Source organism: Pempheris klunzingeri, chromosome 12, assembly GCF_042242105.1.
Source record: "Pempheris klunzingeri isolate RE-2024b chromosome 12, fPemKlu1.hap1, whole genome shotgun sequence".
Lineage (NCBI taxonomy): Eukaryota > Metazoa > Chordata > Actinopteri > Acropomatiformes > Pempheridae > Pempheris > Pempheris klunzingeri.
Window position 1 is genome coordinate 7,784,212 of NC_092023.1, and position 24,889 is coordinate 7,809,100.

Consider the following 24,889-nt stretch of genomic DNA (forward strand, 5'->3'; position numbering starts at 1 on the left):
TGATATGAAAAACAGTGAGGCAAGCTGTCACATAAATCCATTTGTTTGGGTTGGAATGTGTCCCTAATGTACAGCTGAATATGATCTATGCGGACAAAATGTAAATGTGACTCCTATGTGCAACAAAGGAGACTTTCCCATGAAGCCAAGTGAATGTGCTTTGTGCAAGACAGCAGTAATGTTTGAATAACTAAAGTTAAACTATACTATTACTGCTGGAGTTTGCAGTGTTCCAACAGAAACCCCCCAGAAATGCAATTAGCCAAAGGAAAAAAAGCCACAAAACCAACTAAGCCCAAAACACTACGTAAATCAATAACATAAATGTGTCATAATGTATTTGTTAAACAAAAGCTAAAAGAAAGATAAGGCCGGCTTATGAGTCACAAACACATCTACGGGGAGCAAATAACCAGCTATTAGCCTTTGCAGTCCTATAATTAAATGATTTCAACAAGCACACAAGCATCTCCTGAGCAGATCAATGGCATTAACTCACATGTTAGCATAACTAGCAAATTATTGATGACGTAAAGCAGTGATCTGGCATCTCACCAGTGATAACACCTTTAGGTGTGTATTTGAAACTGACAACTGAAATAATCAATAAACAGAGTTTGTGAATGGGGCAGCAGCGAGGAGCACAGCAAACACACAATTATTTAAAAAAATAATAATGACGTAAGTTATCAGACTTTTGGTGGGCGGTCTCTCTTATGAAAAATTACTGTATATAACTAGTAGTTGCAAATGATGGTGGAGTTAGCAATGAAGTGTGCAGCAGAGAAGCTAGCAGTACAAAACAATTGGCCAAGGTGTAGAGTTATGACGTGGGAGGACCTATTTCAGATACCTCTCTGTTCTGATATAAAAGAAGTTCCATTGTGTTTTCCATTGACAATGTTAGATGACTCATACTTCGACCGCTCTTACAGCTTGGATGGACGTACAACTCTCCAGGTTGAATCATCAGTACAAAACAATGAACCGTTTTAGTGAATATCTGGTTCTTTGATAAAAAAAGTGGAAGCTACAAGCTTCTGTAAAGACGACTTAGGTTAGACTGCAAAGGTGCATTTCCCCAGGAAACATTCAATTAAAGAGCTTGAAATTCTGTTATATTTCATGACAGATTGAAGCTAAAAATTATTTTGCATCTTAATTAATTCAATTTCGGATTCTGGGTCAATTTTGGATGAAGTCGGTATCTATGGTGAGATTGTTCACAACAGCATGACGAAAAGAAGAGCTTTGAATTTGTTGCTCTCATTTGCTATTCTCACTGACTTCCTCTCTATAGGAATAGTGGCCGAGGTTAATGGGAATAGTATTTTCTTTTGTGCCAAATTGACGGACAAAACATGATTTGACAGAAGAAACAAAAATTATAATGTTTAAAAGTGCTGGCCATGAAATAAGCCAAGAGGGTAGTTACAGAATCCTGTGTTTCTGTGTGAGGTAACAGTGAGGCTGTCAGTAAAAGAGACATTTAAAATGAGGATACAGACTAGGGAAAACACTTCTGGAACATCCCAATCAATACTTAGTGTGACCAGATAAATGTGGTTTCACAACTTGTGGATGAAATATAATTATTTTTATCTTTGCTGTGTGATGGCTTTCCAAGTTTTACATTTGGCACATTTTTTCATGTATTTTTGGCACATTTCTTTACGTGCTTTAAAATTAATATCTTAAATTTCAATTTTAGATTTTTAATCACAGATGGTGCCTTTAATAGAGTCTTATAATGTGTTACAACAATGTAGAGGTATGGTCCCAGAAGGAGAACAGAATCAGGTCATCTGCTACAGTATTTTAATGAAGTGATCATAGATAAAATTCCTTCCCACTAGATAACAAAGTAACACACAGACTCTGATTTCTTTCTTTTTCAGGAAATATGGTGAGCAAAGAGGACACCAAATGCGTTGTTCTCTCAAATTCAGATGAATCAGATTCAGAAACAGGCCCATCTCACAGCCTTGAAGCACAGTCTGGACCAGAATCAGGCAAGCAGCAGGTGAAGAAGAGAAACAAGGCCTTACAAGTGCGTTTTAAGGATATCTGTGACGCTCAGAATGAGCATCGGGGAAAACGCTCCAGATCCATTTCCTGTAAAGTGACACACAGAAAATACATGACCATGCCTGCCAGACGCTCTATTCCAAACGTGACCAAGAGTACTGGTGTCCAGACCTCGCCGGACCTCACTAAGCGATACAAGACTTTCCCTTTTGAGAGGAAAAAAGGACATACATTTAAACATACTGCTTTGGTGGAAGATTACAGAGGACAAAACAATGGGTTTTTGAGTGATATAAAGGCAGGAGGAGAGGATGGACAACCTATTGGGGAATCCTCTAAGTGCAAGGGTAAGATTGTGGGGCAGACAAAAGCATTGCTTCACCACACTGATGATAGCAGTGACACAGAGGATTTGCTTTCCAGTGCCAACTGTGTGGACGGACCCTCGTGTCCAGACTCTTCACATTTCTCGGAGGAGTGCCATCCGCAAAGCTCTCCTTCCAAAAGAGAACCAGAGTACCAGGTTTGTGGGACAAGGACCAAACACAAAGGATTACCCAAAGAGGACATGGACACTGGCACTTCCTCAAAGCGCCAGCTGGCTGACTCAGAGTTTTCACAGGACAAGTCAAAGGGCAGGGGCCCTGTTGCTTGGAACTCTTTGACACAGGTGGAGTCTTTAGGAAGCCCGTCTGTGAGCTGTAAACGGAAAAAGGGTACACAGCTAAATGAACAGCAGTCACAGACACTTCCTCACAGTGCCAAATGTTCTGTACAGTCACAAGGGCAGTGTCGGACAAGGCATGTGTCAGCTTCCTCTAAACTCCAGCAAACAGTTGGGGGGGATGAGGGCTTTCCTCCAAGAGACACAGGAGCCCCAGGCATGGGGAGCAGCCAGCAGATAATGCCCTTATCTGGAGACAAGGATATCAAAGCACAGCTGCAGGCCATGGAGAGCCTCATCAGCTCAAGCCAGGAAACCATCAAGGTCCTACTTGGAGTGATTCAGGAGCTTGAGAAAGGTGAAGCACACAGAGAGGGGTGAGTAGAATAAGCTTTAGAGTGCAGACTTTTATATATGCAACACGTTATAGCCTACACTTTACATGCATTCACATTTCACAATGTGCTGTCAATAAAAGGCTAAAGATGATAATGAGTATTGAGTAATGATAAAGAGTAATTCAAGTGTATTTGAGTCTGATGTTTGTAGCTTTGGCCATCATTTCTGTTGTCTTGGTAACGTTGCGCTCACCAAAGTAACGTCTGAGAAACGCCAGCAGCATCAGCACAAAGTTCAATGCAAGGAAATACAAACAGACAATTGTACACAAGCCAAGAGTTTAGCCAGATTATTTTAATGCTTATTTGGAGTCAAAACTATTGGCGATAATCCTTCATCTCACAGGAAAACTGTGTGCACAAATACAGCAATTATGTTTGGTCAAATGTGAACCAGGAAGTCATTCAGTAAACTGTGATGGATGTTCACGATGGCCAGTTGTTGGTTTTGTCATGCAGTTTGTTTGAAACCTGTGTTTTCTAAAACCCTGTACAGCTGAGGCTTATGGGAATGTCATTATTTGGACATAAATTCAAAGTATGAGACAAACAGAAATTTATCTCAATGACCTCATGATGGAGCGAGATGAAAGGTCAGGCTATCAAAGTTCATAATAATTCTATCATGAAGGTCTGTACCAAATCTTACAGCAAACAAATTATTCAACTACTAACTCAACCATTGAATAGTTGCAGAAATTTTCAATAAAACCCTAAAAAGTCAACTTCATGATGGTGCTAAAAGAACTATCTGGTGATCGGAAAAGTCATTAGGCTGGAGAGTATCTGTACAAACCGTTGTGCGAGACCATCAAATAGATGCTGAGATATGTCAATGAATAAGTGAGAATCTTGCCCTGCTGATGGAACAAGAGTATCAGAGGATCACCAAATCATGTGCCAGCATGGTTACAAATAGCAGTAGTGGTGTGATGTAGAAATCAACCATCAAAGTCTAATGGAGCATTTCAAATACACAGTATAATTCATGTTAATGCTGTCTCTCTGTGTAATTTTAATGAAAGAGCAAATGTGCCTCCAATAACTCCTTATATGTCATATTCCATTAGAGATGTACCTGTAAAGGAGAAGATGCATTAACAAGCTTCATAAAGTCCCCAAGCCGTGTCCACAGCCCAACTCCTACAGCAGTGCAATTGTCAGAATCAATGTACTTTGCCTCTAAAACCCATAGCCACAAACAGCAAATTGTATTTAAGTCTTATCCATATGCAGTAGAGAACAGGGCACCCCAGTGTGGCTCTGTGGAACTTGGTTTTAAAGGCCCAATTAGTGCAGCTTCATAACACTTTGCCTTTCATCTCCACAAAACTGTGCCTGCTGTAGTGCCTTCACTGTGCTGTGTTCCATCAGCGTTATTAGAGAGGTGCAGTCACTTGACGCAAAGCCTGCCTTCCATTGTACGTTCCCAAATACTCTTGCCTGTTTTGCATGCCTGGACAGTTAGATAGCCTTCTTTAGAGCTACTTTGAAGCAGACCAAAACACAATTAAAAGCCTCCCTGTTCTCACCAGGATTAGATACATGATATCTTGTGATCTTTAAGCAACTGCTTTTAACATACACAATAACAAAAACATTAGTAACAAACATCTATTGGTCTAGCAAAGGTACAGGCACGATGTTTGTACAGTAGGAAGGTATTTTATTCATAAAATGCCTCCACGTCATTGTTTACATTGGAAATACCTTTATGATATGATACTTCTCCATTCTCTGATTGTTCTTGCTGTCTCTCACAATTCCCATGAGTCAGTTAGACATGTGACAAATATTTCCTGCAAAAGTCCAGCAGGAACTCAAAATAACGAATGTGCTTGTCATATGTCAAACATCTCCTTTGGTTTGATGATGACGCTTAATGTTAGATATTTATCAATGACATCCAGCAAAAAGGAACTCCAAACAATGTATTTGGTTGACAACTACTATCTGTTCCACATCTCTTTTTGAGTGGGGTTGTATTAGGTACTTACCCATAGTCATGTATAGCCTACAGTTGATAAGCAGACAGGATTATCAGGAACCAAAAAACAAGGCTGTAATACAGCCCCTTTTCTGATAGGGAACTGTAGCCGTTACATTGCTCTCTTTAAAGCCACCAGACATCATTGTCATTTTACCTTGCACAACCCAGAAGTTGCTAGTTGCTGTGACTTTGGTGTTTGGTTTCAGTTCCTCATCAGAGAGAGCTGTCTGATGGCAAAGTAAAGCAGTGAAAATATTCTATATATTGGGTACACTTAAACTGATTTAGATTTTTTATTATTCTTTGGCTAAAATACGTTTTGCGGCTGCCCCTGTCTACAATAGTACACTGCGTAGCTTCCGTGCTGGTTATCCCATCTGCTTCTATAAACAGGGGATGCATTGACCGTTAGCTACTGTAGGTAATACACTGACTATGGATAAGTACCTCAAATAAATCCAAATTATTCCTTTAAGGTCTCTCAATTGTAAGCAAAAGTGGGTCAGTGACACTTGATAATGCTTGATTAAGCAGTGATGCACGCCTGCAGTAAATCACAGTACAATGATTGAACATGTTCTAACCAGCTTTTATTCATTACATAACAACAGTACATAGTGTGATGCACGTTAACTCTTGGTTATACTGTATTGATAATGCTCTTATAAATATCCTTATATAGAAAATTTGAAGGTCACAACCTATGCTAGTTGTGGTATCATATAGTCAGTAAAAAGTATTTACAAAATAATTTTTACAGATCTCTTCTGTTTATTTTATATATACTTTTTACATAAAGCATAGAATCAATGAGACATTGAAACAGTGTGGCCTGATCTGACTGTAGCTTTTGTTCACAGGTTATCAGTAAAACATAAAGTACTATGCAGTGCTCTGGCAGGCAGAGCAGCAGGCACGTAGGCAGGGGGTGTGGACGGTGAAACTGGAATGACGAGGGCAGGACATATACCAGGACAGCTGACGTGGGCAAACAACACAGCAGTCAATCTGTGCCAACAAACAGTTAGCTTAGGGAGCGACTTTCAGCGGTGCAGTTTTTCTATTCCCCCATGAAGCATCTATGAAATCATTGTCGGACATTCTGTGCTTTAATACAGTGCCACTATATTGAGTCGTGAACATTTTACCCCGAATGAGAAAAAGAAGTGCTTTTTGGTGCTGAGTACATGCAGTGATTATGAATTTAGGTTAATACGCTTTGATTATTAGAGCGAGGCTCTTTAAATTACAAGGATGTACATGAAAAGCCAGGCAGCAGCACAGTGCTAGTATAGACTTTGTCTGCGCAGTGAGTTACTGTCCTTGCTCACAGCTGTTCAAAGCGACTTCATTTGAGAACAGGGCAGGATGGATGAACTTGCTGACCTTGAGCCCCCATCAGCATTTTCGATCCGCACGCAGGCTGTCCTGTCTCCCAACAATGAGGTCACCTCTCATGTCATGGTGAACAGTTGAGGTCCAGCCCATCCACATGTCATCCTACAGGGTGAAGGGCTACCGTGTCAGTGAGCAATTACATGTGCAGCTCCAGCACAGCCCCTCCCATCATCCTCCATACCACTGCAGTGTGCCTTTGCACGCAGTGACATACAGCATGAATAACAACATGCACACCTGCATGCTTATGTAAACTCAAAGGAGGAAATATGGAAAAACTGGCAGTATGAGAGATGGGGACTGTTATAACCAACTAAAGCCATCGCATATTTAATGTGTACTCTCTGACATGTGCACACTTAAGCCTCCATCATGCCCCAACAAATGGTTTAAGTCCTTTGCGGAAACCTATAAAAATAGAAAATTATAAGTCTAATACAGCAAAGACAATGTGCCCATGGGGCTGCGTACCTATTCCATAAAGAGAGGAGACACAATTTTTCTTGTGGATTGCTTTTTTGAATACTTAATGCACATTGTGTCTGCAGAAAATTGAGTTGGATGAGAAATAAAAAAGACGTACATAGCGCAGAATGTAAAGGTATTGATTTTTCATTACACATGATTCATGAGGCATTTTGTTGCCACTTATTTCCTATTGCCTACAGAATAGAGACAGAGAACATATTTTAAAACCTAGTCATGGTAAAGCAATGTAATCCTGTTAGGTAAGAACTGCAGGATCAGAGCTCCTGCTGCATGTTCAACTGTTAGGAATAAACAACATGGGGTAGAAACCAAGCTGAACAAATCTGCCTGATAGCTGATGCCCACCGGTGTTGAAATATGTAGCCAAAACTTGCAATTGGAGATCATACATATCTGTTCATCTCTCTGTTCACAGGCTCTCCTACCGAACAGGACAAGACACAGCAAATTGTGACACTTGTCGAAACAGCGCATGCATCATTTACAGGTGGGCCCTTTTTTTCACTGTCAGTGTGTCATTAATGCTGCATTAAGTGAATACAGTTTATATTGTATCATTATAGTTTGGTTTGGTGTGAAAGGGATACTTGCAAGAGGTGCAGTGATGCTTTTATGTACAGACATAGTAGGTGTATTTACAATGATCTGAGTATGGCAAGACAGCTCAAAACAATATTTAAACTAATAAAAATGTCAAATAAATTCAAAATGAAAGCATAACACTGAATGGAATCCAAGAGAGAAGAATGATAAAATAAGCATGGAGGTATGGAAAGAGTAACTCAAAGAAGTAAATGTGCAGCTACCAGCAGGACTGTATACAGTATGTGAGGTTTTGCACCATAGCATGTTTTTGTACAATGGATGATGAAATAAATAATATCTCCAATATCCTTTGCAAGGCTTTCTGGAGGATGTATGGCCTCAGTGGAATGAATAAGTAATCACACACAGCAGTGGGAGGTGAATTAAATAGAATAGAAAATACAGTTGACCCTGTCATAGAGTATATGAGAACCAAGAGTTTTATCACATTAAACATGCCTTTTTTTCAGAAACACAGACTGGAATAACTCTGTACTTCCTCAGAAAACCTAATCAGCACCTATTGCACCTATTTCTTTTTTCTTTTTTGTCAACTAAATGGTTTTTTTGTGGTGTAAGTGTTCTGATATGCTCTGAGCTCAGAAGCAGGTGGGAAATCCACTCAAGCTGTAACCTTGTGTCATTTGTCACTTTAATCCAAAAGCCTTCGCTGCTAAACCCCCTTATTACCTTGTTCTCTAAAGCGGGAAACAGACAACTGTTTGGAAAATACTCTGGGGCCCAGAATATAAGATTTGTACAGTGGGACTTCTCACTTGTGTTCACATGAGCGTATTTTCAACACCTTGTGCATTCTAAAATATGGACATGTACCTATGAGCATGTTTTATTTTTGCAAACAAAAGATAATATACCTTGTCCTGGACATGTGTTATCACTTTATATAACATTTTCAAGATTCCTCCTCTCTCTTCTCCCTTGGCAAGTGCATTGTGTCAAGCTGACCTAGATTGTAGTGTGAGACCATTGTGGAACTTGAAAGCAGGATCTCCTTTTCATATCAGATACAGGATGAGAATGAGAAATCACTGGGCCTCATGCAAGAATCACTTCCACAACTTCTACTTGTGCAGATTTGTTCAGGCATGTTAAAATGGTGCATTCCCAATTTAAACATATTTCACAAACACAAATTTCCTCTTATGTACAAGTCTTGTAGAGATACTCTGCCCTTCTCCACAGGGAGGGAGGATGGGAAAACTTGTTTAGATTACAAGGTACAATACCTTAATCTGAATCTTAATTCTGAGTCTAAAACAAGCAATAAAATAGAAGTATCACACTCCAAAAGCTGCCTCGGGGTCTAATCAAACTTGCTGTTTAGGGGAACATCCTCTGTTGTATCCAACACTATAACATCATCTATAATCTCCTATCCAAACCACAGACTGCTTTGCTCCAGCAAGGCATTTTTGGCAACTAAATTCATGTCAAACCATTCTTTATTTCTGTCAGCGCAGCTCTGCTCAGATTATATTCTGGTGACAGCTGTAGTCATATTTTCTCATTTTTTGGGTCCCGTAATACCATTACTGACACTGGAAAGTGTGTTACGTTTTTGTTTTCTGATTTTTGACAGCAGGACTTAAAGCTCCTCAATTATGGTAATGATCAAATGATGAATGCGCACCTACTTAGGTGGTACTCATCACATTAAAACTTGGAACACTCGTACAAACAAGCCTAAGGGAAAACAAGAGATTTAAAATAAGTATACAAAAATGTTCTTGCATGAGGCCCATTTAATTCATGTTCACAGCATAATGTGCTTCTGGAAATGGAAAATGGACAAACTTAACATCAGAAATGCACCTCATATTTGACAGTTTGATGGTACATTCCCTGATATGGGTAGCACGGTAATCAAGACCTACTGGATATGAATGCCAGAACTGACCCAGACAAGAGCCACTGCCTGGCCTTGGGAGCAAGACTAAATGCTACTTCATGTTCTACTCCTGGTGCATTAAACAAGAGCTTTGGTCTGATGTTGATCTAGGTAGAAGCAAAAATAGAAACAATAGACTTTCCTCCAGCAATATCTCTACAAAAGAACACAACATTATAACAGACTGCTGCACCATTGCAAAACAGAGAGCAGCTGTGGACTGCAGTCAATAAAACCGGAAAACAGATTTACGCCTCTACAGAATGAACTTGTCTCTGCATCACTATGGTTCAAAAACAATTGACAAGATCACCAGTCCTCAGCAAAAACTGAAAAACTAACTCAACACTTTGCAAGGCAAACAAACATTCCAAATCACAGTAACACAACACAACACAACAAATTATTGGAGATGAGTATGACAGGTGTCAGGTACAATAAAAATGTTAAGGCCATCACTTTAAAAGGGTCCTTCAAATTTTGTCTGCCCACCAATCTGTGAAGACTGTTTGTAAAAAATGTTATTAAAACAGATGGAATTCAACTAATTAGGATGAAGCATTTCAACTTTAACCTACATTATTCCTACATCCAGCTGTTCATACCAGTCGTAAAGATCTTCAAGTATAATGAGAGAAGAGAAGAATGACCCCAGTTTCCAACACAAATTGTCTTCCTCATCCCATTCCTTTGCTTCAACTTGGGTGAATCTTGTCAAGCTGTCAAGATCAAAAAACAGTCATCATCTCCAGTGCCGGTGGTATCCCCTGCGCCTGATGCTTTGTTTTCTACTTATTTTCTATCTTAGTCCCTGGGAGCTCACTGAGTTAGAAAACTAGAGAGGACAGAAATGGGACAGCTGTCCTTTAAAGTCAACTGTCCTCAGAGCAGTAAATGTCATTAAAATAGATTTGGGTATCTGAAAAACATCTGTTATGGTATTTCTTGATCTAAATGCATTTGGAAGAGTTTAACTTTATCACTTTGGTAAAGTTCTTCACTAAATAGGTCTACAGGACACTGCGTTGTTACACTAGGAGTATTTCTTGTGCCCCAAAGTTTGAAGCTGGGCCCCATTCTCTTCTGTTGCCGTCTGCTGCCATTTGTGCCCTTAGCCACAAACATAGCATCAGCTTTCATTGCTACACAGATGACACACTGCTCTATATCTCTTTAGACAGAATGAGTGATGTAACATGTGTCTTCCTTTAAGTAAGGACAAAAAAATTGATTTTGGTTTGTACACACAAAACAATACAAGAACGTCTTTTCATTTTTGCCTCACATTATCTTGACACTGCATCTCTTGCTTAGGATCTCGGAGGGATTTTTGATAGCAATTAAAATTTTGAACATGCATTAGGAACTAAAGTAAAATATCAACACTCACTAGTTAGCTGGCAAATTCCAGCAGTATTGTATCAGTATCAGAAAATAAAGTCTTACAGTACATGATTATAATTTCTATATGATCATAATTTACATGACTCATGCAAGGATCATAATTCATGTAACAAAACAAACAAGATGAGACTTAATCAAGATGCGCAAAGAAATTACATATAACAAAGACATTTTTTTTTTTTTTTTTAACCTTTTTCCTGTGTTCATTTGTCTAAGTCTCTATTTTATGAACAGTATTGTACAGTAGGTGCTCTTTTGTTCCAGCTAGAATACTGCACTGTGTCGGTGTGTGTCAATTCGTGTCTGTATTGATCAAACAGGCCTTTCCATTGATTTGTTTTCTTGGGTTAAGCTATTACTCTAAGTGTGGCTTTCAATATAGAGGTTAGGCAAGGTTTGTATGTAAGAATATTTATAGCAATGCAAATAAATGGTCGAGCCTGAGAGGGGCATTATCTGTGTCGTGTGATTTTGGGTGGACCTATTGTTTAATATTGTCTTACTGCAGATAAATGGGGCAACGGAGCACATTTGGGTTTTGTCTAAGATTAGAAATGTAACAGCAATACAATTTGTAATACTGAAGCAAGAAGCCACTGCATGGAGGAGCAAGAAAAAGTCCGAAAGCGTATAGCTGAGTTTCTCTTTTTTCGCCTCACTGATCTTATCTTGATAAAACAAAGTGTGCCAACACTGTATGTTCGTGAAGCAACTTGACTTAATTAACAAACTGAACAATTTCTTTTGCCAAGAGAGGTGCCTTCAGTCTATTGTCTCTAAACCAAAGCATGTGGTATGCTAATAAAATCACAATGAAGATGCACTCTGCAGAGTACTAATAAAATGGAAGATTATCATTTCATCTGGGCTCTGTATCATTAAATAGTCATTTATTTCAATCCACCCAACTGGTTTTTAACTGTCATTGAACAGAGCAGAGCTGTATTTGGCAAGCAGAATAGTAATCTATCACAGTCCTATCTATCTCTGCCAAAGCAATTGTCATAAATATCTTAAATTCTGCAAATAGCTCTGTTTAATATTCTTCAGCCAAACCCAGCTGCATATACTTTCCAAGACTGAATGATGTTTTTAAAAGTTTTTAGCATTTCTTTGTTGTTTATTTCTGCTGTTTGTACTTTTTACTATCAAGTAAAATTACCTCACCACTCAAATTGCTGTATGCCCCCATCACCAGCATCTATTTATCCAGTGAGTTAACCTGCTGTTAGGGCAGCAGTAATCACCTTGCAGGACAAACCACACTGTGTGGCACCGTGATTAGGAGGCCAGAGTACAGTGAGGTGAATTAAAACAAGCTTTGAAAAGCAAATTGGGACCAAAACACCAATTACCCCCCAAAATTAGACAGCAACTGCATGTTGCAACTGTAACCAAGATTAGTAGTCCCTGGGATGTAGCCCTTAATTTCAGAGCAGTCCAGCATCTCCAGTAAGTCCGATAAATTCATGACTCCAGCAGCTGCTGAGCTCAGGTAGTCAATCTATTGGTCTTATCCAGACTTCAGTTCTCCCTTGACAGTCTCCACCCACCTCGGTATACTGCAGCATCACATACTTCACTGCAACAAATGGAGCATATATATGGCAAGTAAAGAAAGAGGGAGATAGGGACACAGAGGCTGAATGTATGGGCAATAAATTAGGGGAATAACTGTAATGATATTGTCCAGCACATCAGGGGATGCTTCACTCATATTACAAAAGAACATAATTTCTCACCTACCTCTAGGGGGATCTATCAGTGCAGACAGTTTTGGGTTTATCTCCCCATATTATGGAGAGCAATCTCTGAGATTTCTGCCATCACCTTAATAAAACTGAGGTCAATAGTGTTGCAAAGTAGGAGGTGTCGCTGTTTTCAGAAGTGTTTTCCCTCATTCCGTATTCCCATTAGAAACACAGAACTCTTCTGGATGATGTAACTATCCTGTAGGTTTATGTTGTAGCCACCAGTTTTAATTATTTCAATTGCTGAATTCATCCACAATTGACCTGAAATTAAAAAGTGAACTGACTTCATCTTTAGCTTTATATCTTCCACTCCCACACATATCAGAATTTTAAATTCATACCGAAATGCAGCTTTGGTGTCATAACGACCCGATTACGTCTACAGAATTAAATCTTTTACTTTTTATCAGAGAACGAGACAGTTTCAGAGTTATTATTCTTTTGTGCAGATAATTATATTCGGGAGAGTCCACCCGAGCAGTCGAACTTCTCCAACTGGGAGAGTTTCACTTCCAGGACCAGCGTTGTCTGAAATAGCTCATTCAAACACTGCATGTATTTTGAGAGTCCATGTCCAAAAAGGAGAATGTAGATTAATTTTAGCAATGTTGCATCATAGCTAACAAAAAGTTAGCAAGTACTCAAACTTGGAAAACATTTCTTTCTTTGTCTCATTCAATAACTATTTCATTGAATGAAATGAGAACAAAATGCCAGTAAAGGATATCATCCCCAGAAAATACAAAGCTCTGAGACACAAAGTGAATGATTAGAGCTAGCATGCTCCTAGCTTGCTAGTTTAGTTTTTTTTAATCATTATTATTATCCTGATGATATGAATATATATATATAATATACATATTATCATTATTGTCCTTGGGGCAGCACAGCAGTATGGTGGTTAATACTGTTGCCTCACAGCAAGAGGGTTCCAGATTTGAGCCTGCCAGCTGGCTGCATGTTGTCCTTGTGCTTGTGTGGGTTTTCTCCGGGTACTCCGGCTTCCTCCCACAGTAGAAAGACATGCAGGGTAGCTTAAATTGTGACTCTAAACTGCCCCACATGTAAACATGAGCGTCAGAGGTTGTCTGTCACTATGCGTCGGCCCTGTGATTGACTGGAGACCAGTCCAGGGTGTACTCCACCTCTTGTCCAATTTTGGCTGGGATTGGCTTCAGCGCCCTGCAAGCCTTAAGAATAAGCGCTATAGAGAATGGATGGAAAGTATAATGGATAATGTTATCCTTGTTATTATTTGGGTGAGCCAACCTTTTAAGGAAGTGACACATTCAAATTAAAGATGGACACCGTATGTTGAAACTGTATCCACCTTCTGTTCTTCATTTTTCTTACGCTTATTTCATGTGTCGTTAATCATATGTGGCCTACCACTGAGTCAACCTAGAGTACAGCAGGAGGCCTGCTTCAAAAAGCGTGCTCAAATCAAAGCATTACAGGATTTTAATCCTATCATGCTGTGTTGAATAAGAACCAGGATTGGAATCAAAGTATACAATGTAGTGTTTCCAGTTTGGAACTAACAATGGCTTTGAAAAACAGTTAAGTTCTTCGAATGGCAACTGCAATGCAATATGATGAGACACAAGGAGCTAATTAGCACTTGTGTCCCACGCTGAGATGGCGGAGCTGTGGTTGTTTTGGTGAACAATTGTCAAGATTGACTATTCTGTTTTGTTCTCATTAATGAGATAGTTTTTTTTTTTTCTCTGTGTGTCTGTAAAGCAGAGAGCCATGTAATAGACGATGGCAATAGCTTTTATGTCTGATATAAATGACAGGAAGAATTTTTGCATCTGATTTACATAACCTGTAGGGAGTTTCTGCTTCAACTGTTGCCTGTCAGTGGAGGAAATAACTGTAACTCTCTGGTGATTTGATCTACTATGATCCATCTTGTTGTTCTGAAGATGTTACCCTATACTGGGCCTGGACCTCTCATCTTGTCAAGTGGAGAGTTTGATCTGTGAATGGCCAAAGGGGAAATCACGGGTGGAGAAATGACTTCACGCTGAAAGGTGCTAGTAGCAGCAGGAACTGAGAATAGTAGTTAGAGCACGTATGCGCTGTGGAATGAATAGAGTACGTCATGGTAAAAAGACATCTCAAAGCAACAAAATCCCTCCCAGGAGCAACCATCATTGAATGGTGTTCAGCACACCACGACCACAGACAAACAAATGGCTCGCCACTGATCACAGCAACAGCTACTCACACTGCATAGCTAAAGAGATGATTAATCTGCTTTGCTGAATGCCCTAGAAAAGCCTGTCTCCAGCCGCTTCAATTTAATTGTGTGCAGAGATGATCTTAGATATAGGGCTTTTGTTTGCTGAAGCACCTGCTCCCCAGTGCCACCCACATCGTACAGTGTTGCCTCTGGCTTCCCACAGAGGCACTTGTCCACAGCATACAGTAATTGCAGCGATCTGCCAAGTGATTAATTGCTTAATAATCGCTGAGGCTATTCTGTGTTGCACTGTGCTGATATGATTCGGCTCTGCTTTCTGTCAAGTCAACATTATTTCAACAGCACTTGTAAAACACACAACGTTTTTTTAAGATAAAACAAAAGATACAAATAGAGATAAAATGAATGTGAGATGTTGTGAAAGACGTGCGTCACGTACAGCGACGAACAGCAGTTCTTCTAAGATGAAGGCTTCAGACTATCCTTAAAACTGTGCTTCTTATTGTCAGGGATTCAGCTTTCAGAGGACCTCCTGTAAGTGTTAGCTTTTATCTGAAGTGGAAATAAGGAAAATGCTCATAAAAAAAAAGGAAAAAGCAAAGCACAGTGCAACAAGAGGTTTCATTCTGATGCTGCAAAACATGCTTAAAAATCAATCGTGATGTTGAGTTTCAAACAGCCACAGAAACAGGCTCCGGCACATTTTTTGATTTGCTTTTCATTTAATCTAACATATTGATTCATTGAAAGTCCCAGTCTGCCAAACTATTATCCAGCCCTCCATCCGGTTTCTTGCCTGAAGGCTTTAATAGAGCTCTGTTCTTAACTGACACTTATCTTAAGGGTGAGGACAGTTTCCATTCATTATGTCACTTTGAGTATAGCATATCCCTCAGCTAACTAATTACACTGCCCATCAAAGCTGCTACCCTATCAGGCCAGGCTTTGTACCTGAACGTCTATTTGTGTGCCTGCAGACAAGGACAGGACTGCATATTTGACCTTGATATGTCAGATGTCATCTCTTTAGGCAGCTTTAGTTTTCCTTTCTCCCTTTAATCCTCGAGACCTTTGAATGACAGAAATGAGATTTGTAAGTCGTAGTATTCACTGTGCGGTTCAAATGAGTGTCACTTTGGCAGGCGCATAGCAGATGATTCATTCTCTTTTATTTCCACTATGATGCTTTCAAATTTTATTGCTTACCCCAGGAATAAATACATTAACAGAGCACTACAAATCAATAGCAATAACGTGAAGGGAGATGGTGTATAATAATGCATTTATCCCTTGCTCAAATACAGGCAGTTAATCAGCGTCTGCTTGGCCTCTCATGTGGATTCATGTGGATGGGATTAAGCCCCACATTTCTCCCAGGCCTGAGAGATTTAATCAGAGAGAGAGTTCAACTACGGTGCCGGAACAAAATCAGACGATGACCAGCCTGGGATTATACCGGCGGATGTGGAAGGCTGATGTCAGGAGCAACCCACATTTTGGCTCTTTTTTTGATACGAATATAATCTATGCAGGAAAAGCCCTTTGACTGCATGCATAAAAAATACAGAAATGATGCAAAGGAACTCTATTACTCGGAGGAGACGCTGAAATGTGGATATGTGCCGCAAGAGATATGTGCTGCCAGGGTGTCTGTCACTGCATTTGAACTGTTTGCCTCCCTCCCAGCCTCCATCTGGACATCAGTGGATAACTAACATGAAAAATAAGTGAAAAACTGAGTCACAAATGTTATAGCCACCCAGAGACATACCACAAACCTCAGATTAAGAAAAACCTTTGGATTAATGCACTTGATCTTACTGTCAGTGAAGAAATCCAAAATCTACAGTCAAATATTGTGTTGTAAATACAACTGAATAATCTCAATATTCTAAAATTGTACCTGTTATGCTTGTCTTATAGTGTCGAGCTGGACTTCAAGCAGCAGGAGGACAAGCTACAGCCCCTGATGAAGAGACTTTGCCCCCTTGACAGCCAACAATGCCCTGCTCTGCCTTACTCCAATGAAGTGTTCACATCCACCCCGAAACGCAAGTCCAAGACAGAGTCCAAAAAGCATGCTCGTTGGAAACTCTGGTTCCTTTGAATAAAACATGAGGGCTTTGGAAACAGCCTTTTCACTGGGCACATTAATACCCCCGTTATTCACAAAATGGATGAAGGAGTGTTCAGAGGGAGCAATCAACACATGAGAATGGATAACGACAGAAACCAGTTCATTTGGGGATCTGAGCTGAGACTGCACATTAAGTCAGCTGTGGGACAGCAGACAAAAAAAAAAAAACATTTTGAATTCTGTCAAACCTTTTTCTGGCATGTTTGCTGAAGAGGACTGACACACACCTGCAAAAATTAGGTGAGCTTTGGGATAGATTTTTGTACATGCATTTTTCAAGCTGTCTAGAGATGGATGTTATTTATAGACTTGGTAAATGCACCTCTCACTTTATATTTATATATATATATATCTTTTTATTGCATCCTCCAATGCACTTTTGGTCTTTTTCCCCTTAGAGCATATTGCTTGGCAACAAGAGGAGGCGCCATGTGGAGGGCCTTTTATGAGTGAGGCGATAATCTTTGAATGGACATCATCCCCAGCTCTGGCAAAGCACAAACATTTGACTATTGAGAGGAACATGCCTAAAAGACTGAAACAGAGTACAGTACATGGCAGTATGTCAGCGCTGTTCCTATAACCCCCGTCTATTATCTTCTCTTTCTCCGTATCTGTTAACATCCTGCTCCGTTTATCTGTGTGCCTGCCTTTGTTAATAACCCCTGTCTCCTTCCTCTCTTTGTAACTCTGTCCCTATATCTCTCTCTCTCTCTCTGTCTTTTTAGCTCACTGTGCCACCAACCAACTAGCCAGCCAACTTTGCCTCAGTCATCCTGTCCTTTTCTGTTGGCTACGCTGACACGTAATGTTCAGCTCACATCTAAATTTTAGAATATCTGCACCGTTTTAGCAAAATACTGTGAAATGGAATTGTTAAACGTACATGTCTGGGCCCCTCCTCTTGAAGCAGGTTCAATTGATGAAAATGTCTTCTGGGTTAGATCAGATTTTCTAGCAACGTATGCTTTATGATGTTTTGACTACTTCTAAGGCAAAATATTTTCTATGCTAACTTAAACAGTGGGTTTTTTTGTTTTTGTTTTGAATTTCTAACAAAAAGTAAAGGCTATTTTAACATTTCTCTTGGAGTCTATTAAGAGTTTGCCTTGCCTCTTGGTCACTCATTATGTCACAGCAAAGCTCTGATGTGAAATCTGAAACTTAATCTATTTTTAAGTAACTTGTTTCATCACTTGAAGTATTGTTTTGTAATACTGATTTTTCTTGCCATTCAACTGCAAGATCCATCATGTAAAATGAAACAGTTTTTTTTCACAGAAGACAGTTGGAGAACACCAAACATCTGTCTACCAACCCACACAAACAACTGTGCACTGAACTTGAAGAGAAGAAGGGCTATATACAGTGCTAAAGGAATATGGTAGCAATCATATAGCAGAGAAGACTTGTAGCCACCAGCTTTGGTTAAATACACAAAAAATAAAACACTGATCATGTAGCAATGATACTGAACTTGCACGCTGTTACAACGCAGGTATTTACTGAATTCTTAAAGTTATTTCATAACAGCACCTCTTACGTAGATTATGGTACTATCAAATGTCCAAGAAATGTCAGGAAGACACATACTGGCCTCCCATCGTTAGACTTTGCAGTAGATTACATTATTCAGGTCACCAATGTCCATGCAAAGATCTGTACCTTGAGAAAGTGCAATTTAGTGATTATGTGCAATATTATGCATTTTTCTACTGTTTCTACATCACAATTAAAACATTTTCAACTGAAGGTGATTCAGTGTGCTGCTATGTCTACTGAATGCTGGAGGCAATAGAGTTGCGAAGTGGGAGGAGGAGCTATTTTGGGTGCTCCTGGTTCTGAGTTAAAATCCCACTTATTTTATATAGACACACAACTGTGACTCACTGTTGGAGCATGGAGCATGTCTATGGCTTCGATGGGCATAAAAGTTTCCTGGTTGAACAAATAAAAAAACAAATATATAAAATATTTGTTTCTTTGATTAAAAAAAAAAAGAAAAAGTTGAAGGTACAACCTTGTGTATATGAAAAGTTCTGGGGAAAAGTTAACTACAGCTCCCAAGGAGCATTTCAATGAGATGCATCTAATCACAGAGCTCAAAATTCCACTCTGTCATTATATTCAGTTCACTTTGAATGTTTGAGTCAATTTTGGTTGAATTTAGCAACTATTGTGCCACATTTTGTTAACAGCTGCAACTACAAAGCCTTGTCTTCCATAGTTTCAGCTAAGGCTGATAGGTATTATGATGAATGCAAAATGATGGACAAAATATGTACAAAATAATGGTAACATAAACCTATATGACTGCTGTATTATTAACATTGAGGATATCGTTAAGATACAATAAATGAAAAGGGACTACAGAGCGGGGGAAAGCAGCCAGTAGCTTCTCCCACTTCGCAACTCTATGTGACAGCAGACAACTACACCAGAACTGGGCGTAGTTACAGCCAGAGCTGCATTCACCCGGTGTCAAATAGTCCACATTTTACATCCTTTGTGCTTTAGTGAGGCAGTGTTGGACCATGACCAGGGCTCAGCAGCAGTGCAGCTGAGCTCTTTCTTCTTCTTTTCTAATGTCATTAGTCCTCAATAGCAAGAACAGACACAACCTTCAAGTCAAGACCTACTGTGTCTGTCTCCTTCATTCTCCTTAGCTCATTCTCTTTTTCTTTTATTTCACTAATGCCCCTCGTCATTTGATTCCTACAGCATCCTTCCTTCCTTCTATTTTTTTCAAATTTTTACAAATTATACATTATTTTACTGGTACAAAGAATAATGGTGCCAACATTTGTTGATACTTTTTTTCCCATAATATTGTAATACAACATCAAGAGCATAGTGCATAAAATATGTTGGATAGTGTGATATGATAATATACTCTATAAATTATATATTAGTTTCTCTTGACGCAGATGGCCTCTCTAAAATCAGTACTTTTTGCGTGGTGTTACGAACACTCTTGAGGAAGACCATCAGGCTGGATCCACCGGTCCCTGTGGAGTTCAGCGCAGCGCCCACACCTCTGAGGGGGCAGCCCGTGGCGCGGCCGTGATTGCCAGGCACAATGACGTATTTGGTCACAGTATTGAGGTGGTAGCTCCGTAAATCCACTAGTGCTGACACACTGGAGTTATAGGCCTGGCAGAGATCAGAGCTGGAGTGAGACAGGATGAAGTCTCGCAGAGATGGACAGACAGACAGAGTTTCTATAAGCTGACGGTGGGCAGGAGGCATGTAATCCCTCATGCGTGTCAGGAAGGCTCCTAGATAGGGTGAATCAATGAAGAGAACAGAACGGAGACTTTGAAAGAAAGAAAATAACAACCTGTCCTGGAAACATTTTCTGTCAGAGCAATCAACTGACTGCACAAACAGTGCGATTCATTCATGAGAACCATCTGAGGAGGTCAGAGGTTGAAGGAAATGCATCTTTACCTGTCTCATCCTCATGCTGGATGCTCAGCAAAGCATCAAAGCACTGAATGGCTGAACTCTGGGCTGCACTTCCCCCTGATAACAGCATTGGCTCATTGCTCACACCTTCATACAACAGCCCCCTTGGAAGCATGGGGTTGTCTCGCCACCTAAAACAGTTCAAGTCATACACAAGTACTATAAATCACCTTTTAATAGATGCATATTCCTCATGCCATTAGAAGAACATGGCGCCATTATAAGTTATCCAGTTAAATGTGCAGTGCAACAGTAAACAAAAGTACAATAGAGAGGATTTTGAAGCCCTGTAGTGAGATAGATCAGCGCTAGATGAGATAAATATTGAAAACTTTGGTATGCAGAAAATTGCAACAAACCTAAAACTCACCCCGAGACAAAAATTCTCAAAGTTCCATGAAATGTGGTTGGATCCACATGATCTGGAAAGAGCACAAATTCAGTTATTCTAATTACCTTGACTTTCCCTCTCTTCATAAAAGGCACAGCATGTAAATTGATTACATTCAGAGTGGGCTAAGTTTAATTCAAACTTACTGTGCATGAGTTTGAAAGTCTCCTTCATTTTCTTCAAAGACTGAGTTACTTTGAAGAGACCTTTCTGTATGCCGATGAGGTCCGAGATTTTCATAGCATGCATCACCTCCAGAGCCCCCTGGTTAAAGTTCAAAGTTTAGAATAAATCCATCAATAAGTGACAAGGGACAAAGAAACACACAGTGTGTGGGTGGGACACAAAACATGAAAGAGACAGATGGACAGGCAGCATCAGAGGTTCACAAAGAGTTAACGTGAAAAAGAGGAAGAGTGACAGCAGCCAGTACTAACCGTTATGCCTGAACTAGCAGCCAGCTCGACCAGCAATGACACTATGAAAAACCCCCTGCAACTCTCACCACCAGGAAAGGAAAATATCAAGTCCATGTTCCTGTTTTTGCAAATGGTGTTTTAACAACAAATGAGCATCACATGAGTATCAGGCTACGGAAATCATGCGGAAGTGTAATTGAGAAATTGAAAACAGAATGGAGGACTTTTCTTTTCCTTCTACTTACCCAATTTCCATATCCCTAAAATGAAAATGAAAGAAAAGTGTTTTCAGTGGACAAAGAAATAACTGATCATTCATCAGTGCAAGTGCAAAGTTTAGACAGTTTAATTGGAGTGTTACTATAAGGACCATAGCCATGAACTCAGGACATCAAATATGGCAACAAAGCAACATTACTCACCCCGTAGGGTCCCTTAATTTCCAGTTGGCTAGAACTGAATCTGCATATGTCAGGATGGGTGGAAGGCCAAGCCTGCGAGATACCAGCCAATAGGGCCAAGCCAGGGCTTTTGGGAGAATCTGTCAAACAACCATAGTAGTAAAGTTTAAATGCAGCAGAACTGCCTCACTGGGATTTCAGAGGTTTTAGCCACACTAATTGTTACGTCTATAGAGATAGCACTGGCCCAGATGATGAATCCTACTACTTTAAAGATTCCCCTAATTTTCCCTCTAGCACCACTAGTTGGTCAAAGTTTTCATTTACACCATCTGATATCTTAGCATCTACTAAATAGATTGGTTCTAAATTTAGTATAGACGATCCTTGTTCCCAAATGTATTCAATTCTTTTCTTCTAGAACAACTATGAGGTTCAAAAGTTTAGTTCAAATATTCATGTCCCCCTGCAGAGTGAAATGTGCATACTCCATACAATATACTACATTTTGGCCCAATCAGTATGTATAGTATGTATGTATGTATGTATGTAAGTATAGTACATAGTTTCAGCCTTAGTCTTGTGTTATACTGTATGTCACATTGCCAGTTAACCACTAGAATGCATCTTTTTATTTACCATCCCTTTTTCCATTTCACTGTTGTGTTTTTACCTGAGCAGGTGCATGTTGTCCCTCCTGCCATACATATCCCATGCTGATGAATCCCAGCACAAGGTGAGCCAGCCTGAGCTCCCGATGGTTACTCAAGAGATGGGGACTCAATACCGGCATCTGGATTGTGATCAGGTTTTCTGTTACATTTCCATTTTCATGTCCACGTTCACACGCATGGGTTGTGAACTCTGATGCACTTAGTATTTGCATTAGGAAAGCTTTGCTCATTCTCACCTGGTGAACCAGATCCCGTAGTTTATGTGACTCTATCAGATGTGTGAGATTATTTGCCAGGTCCAACCACACCCGATAATTGTCTGGAAGGTTAGTCTAGACCATAATAAGAGTAAAATGACTTGCTCATTGATTTTTGATTGTTTTTGTGTGATGGGGGGGTTCGTGTAGACTGTAATCAGTAACATCATCAGCTCATGTTTGCCACGGTGCTTGACCTGCATGTCAGGGAATGACTGGAGCTATCTATCAGAGAGAGACAGCAATTTAAAAGATGAGGAAGTAGAAAACTGAAAAAAGAACCTAACAGAAAGTAGGGGAAACCCAGAAAACAGGGGAAATCACTGCATAAACAGACGAGTAAGCCGTGGTCAATGGCAAATTTCATTGTCCACACGCAATGCTCTTGATTGAAAGATTAATTTTTCAGCTAAAAATGTTATAATCAATACTTCTATGTATAGCGACATTTTCAAATCTATAATTCTCGTAGGTTATTGATGATTTTTCCATTTAATAAACACATTTGAGTCATATGTACTATTCTATTTCTACCAAATGTCTCCTGAGACATAAAATAGTTTGTAAAATAAGAGTATCCAAATTTGGCATTCTAAGTTTAATGAACTGTTTGATGTACAGTGCTAGACAGTGAGCAGGCCCAGTCATGTGAAAGGCTCAATACAAACTTGACTGGATCAATAACCCACTCAAAAACAAGATTAACTATCTGTTTCAGTCAGGGCATGTGCATACTGCCGACAAAATACATAAACAAAGGCAATAGATGAACAGAAAATAGTCCTAAATGGTGACCAAAAATGTCACTGTCTCTACAGCGTTATTATTATTGACGTGACTTCTTGTAGCCTTGCTTCAGATCTGTCTTGAAAAAAGAAAAATACAGTACAGAAAGAAAATGTGTGTTGTATGAGAAATGAAAAAGATGACAATAAAACTCACCAGTGGCTCTTCAAGGAGAAATCCAAGCTCTTCAGAAATATCAAACGCATCAAAGTCTGCCTGCAGTGTTTCTCTGCTGTTAGTCTCCATATGCTCGACCCTGTACTCTACTGCAGGCTTTGAGAAGAGAGTTGCTCTGTGCTTCTGACACACAGATATTAATTGTTAAACTTGCTCTGAGCCTGCTGTCACTACCTTTGGCACATCCCTTTTTTTTCTAACAGCAAAAAGCCAATCAGATGTCTTGCACAGTAATGTCCGGAGTTTATAGACCAAAGCGAAAATTCCCTGTTTTGTACAGTGGAATAATACTTTAGAAAACAGGATGTCTTTATAAGTTTTATTCTTTGCAATGAAGGTCAAAGCAGTCTGCTGAGAGTAATACAGAGTCCTATCCTTTAATGTGTGTCAAGAGGAGGAATCTCAGGGTAACAGGGTGACGTCTTAACAGCAGATTTGTATAGTTGCATAGCAGACAGAGAAGATAATACAATATATATAGTTGTACAAGAACAAGATGAAAGGGTGGTAGACAATTGAAGAAGGACAAGGTGAAAGGGTGGCGGATAGTAATGCAAGGACAAGGTGAGAGAGTGATCACAATTATTTTCCCCTCACAACAGTGAGAAAAACATATCCTCCTATTTTTGGCAGTTAACATTCACATATTCTGCTAAAAGAACCAAGGAAGTATCATGTTCATATGACTCAACCTTTGTAATGATTGATGATTATATGAGTCAGCTGTTTCAACAAATACCAAAAGACTTAATAACACACACAGCTGCTGTCTGTTGCAAACGTAATGCACAGTGATGACTTATTGGTTTAAAAACAAAGTTAGATATTGTCCTAATATTGAGATATTAATTGTCATTGGGGTTCTTAGAGAGCTATTGTTAAAGGACCACATTGAGACTAAACTTAACCCACATACCTCAGAGAGTCAAACCTGTCCTTTCAGCTCATTAACTGCATTAACCGCTCCCAGAAATCAGATCTTAATGTATTCAGGTTTTTCTGTGTTGCTCTGATGCTCGACTTGTGACGTGACAGAGGGCTTCAGTTTGAGTAAGGTGTCTCAGACAATGTCACATCTTACCTACAGCAAAACACCAAAATCTGTAGGAGTGTAAACAAAAATAGGAGTGTAAATGGATGGTGTCAGCTATTTAAGTGGGACAGCACAACCGTTGTGTCCTACAGGCAAGATCATATGAGGTGAGGAAAATCAAGGGATTGTTTTTATTTATTTATAAGGGGTCTAAGCACCAAAAGTGCTGGAAAGCTTCAACTCATGTCTGCATCCTTTATTGGTTATTTATTTGTCTCCTGCACTCCTTGAACTACAAAAATACATTTTGAAGAACAG

At 39.6% G+C, this 24,889-nt stretch overlaps 2 protein-coding genes across 2 annotated transcripts; one reads left to right on the plus strand and one right to left on the minus strand.

Moving 5' to 3' along the window:
- The first annotated feature begins 1,903 nt into the window (after positions 1-1,903).
- On the plus strand, positions 1,904-16,935 carry insyn2ab (inhibitory synaptic factor 2Ab). The gene is made up of 3 exons (XM_070841462.1): positions 1,904-3,069; positions 7,383-7,454; positions 16,752-16,935. Exons 1-3 carry the CDS (start codon positions 1,904-1,906, stop codon positions 16,933-16,935), a joined length of 1,422 nt encoding a protein of 473 aa, XP_070697563.1.
- Positions 16,936-19,866: 2,931 nt separating this feature from the next.
- LOC139211298 (indoleamine 2,3-dioxygenase 2-like) lies at positions 19,867-23,615 on the minus strand. Its single transcript, XM_070841589.1, has 10 exons — positions 23,518-23,615; positions 22,555-22,650; positions 22,318-22,437; positions 21,666-21,784; positions 21,489-21,503; positions 21,262-21,361; positions 20,971-21,088; positions 20,804-20,855; positions 20,416-20,564; positions 19,867-20,243 (listed from the first exon to the last, which is right to left on the minus strand). The coding sequence occupies exons 1-10, from the start codon at positions 23,605-23,607 to the stop codon at positions 19,867-19,869; spliced, it is 1,236 nt and encodes a 411-aa protein (XP_070697690.1). The 5' UTR covers positions 23,608-23,615.
- Positions 23,616-24,889: the final 1,274 nt, after the last annotated feature.

Excerpts from the sequence above, each read along its gene's own strand:
- insyn2ab (XM_070841462.1), top strand. The coding sequence starts at position 1,904 with ATGGTGAGCAAAGAGGACACCAAATGCGTTGTTCTCTCAAATTCAGAT. Across the intron at positions 3,070-7,382 it reads GGTGAAGCACACAGAGAGGG|GCTCTCCTACCGAACAGGAC; the intron begins GTGAGTAGAATA and ends CTCTGTTCACAG. Across the intron at positions 7,455-16,751 it reads AGCGCATGCATCATTTACAG|TGTCGAGCTGGACTTCAAGC; the intron begins GTGGGCCCTTTT and ends CTTGTCTTATAG.
- LOC139211298 (XM_070841589.1), bottom strand. The coding sequence starts at position 23,607 with ATGGAGACTAACAGCAGAGAAACACTGCAGGCAGACTTTGATGCGTTT. Across the intron at positions 21,089-21,261 it reads CTGCTAGTTCAGGCATAACG|GGGGCTCTGGAGGTGATGCA; the intron begins GTTAGTACTGGC and ends AACTTTAACCAG. Across the intron at positions 20,565-20,803 it reads TTGAGAATTTTTGTCTCGGG|GTGGCGAGACAACCCCATGC; the intron begins GTGAGTTTTAGG and ends GAACTGTTTTAG.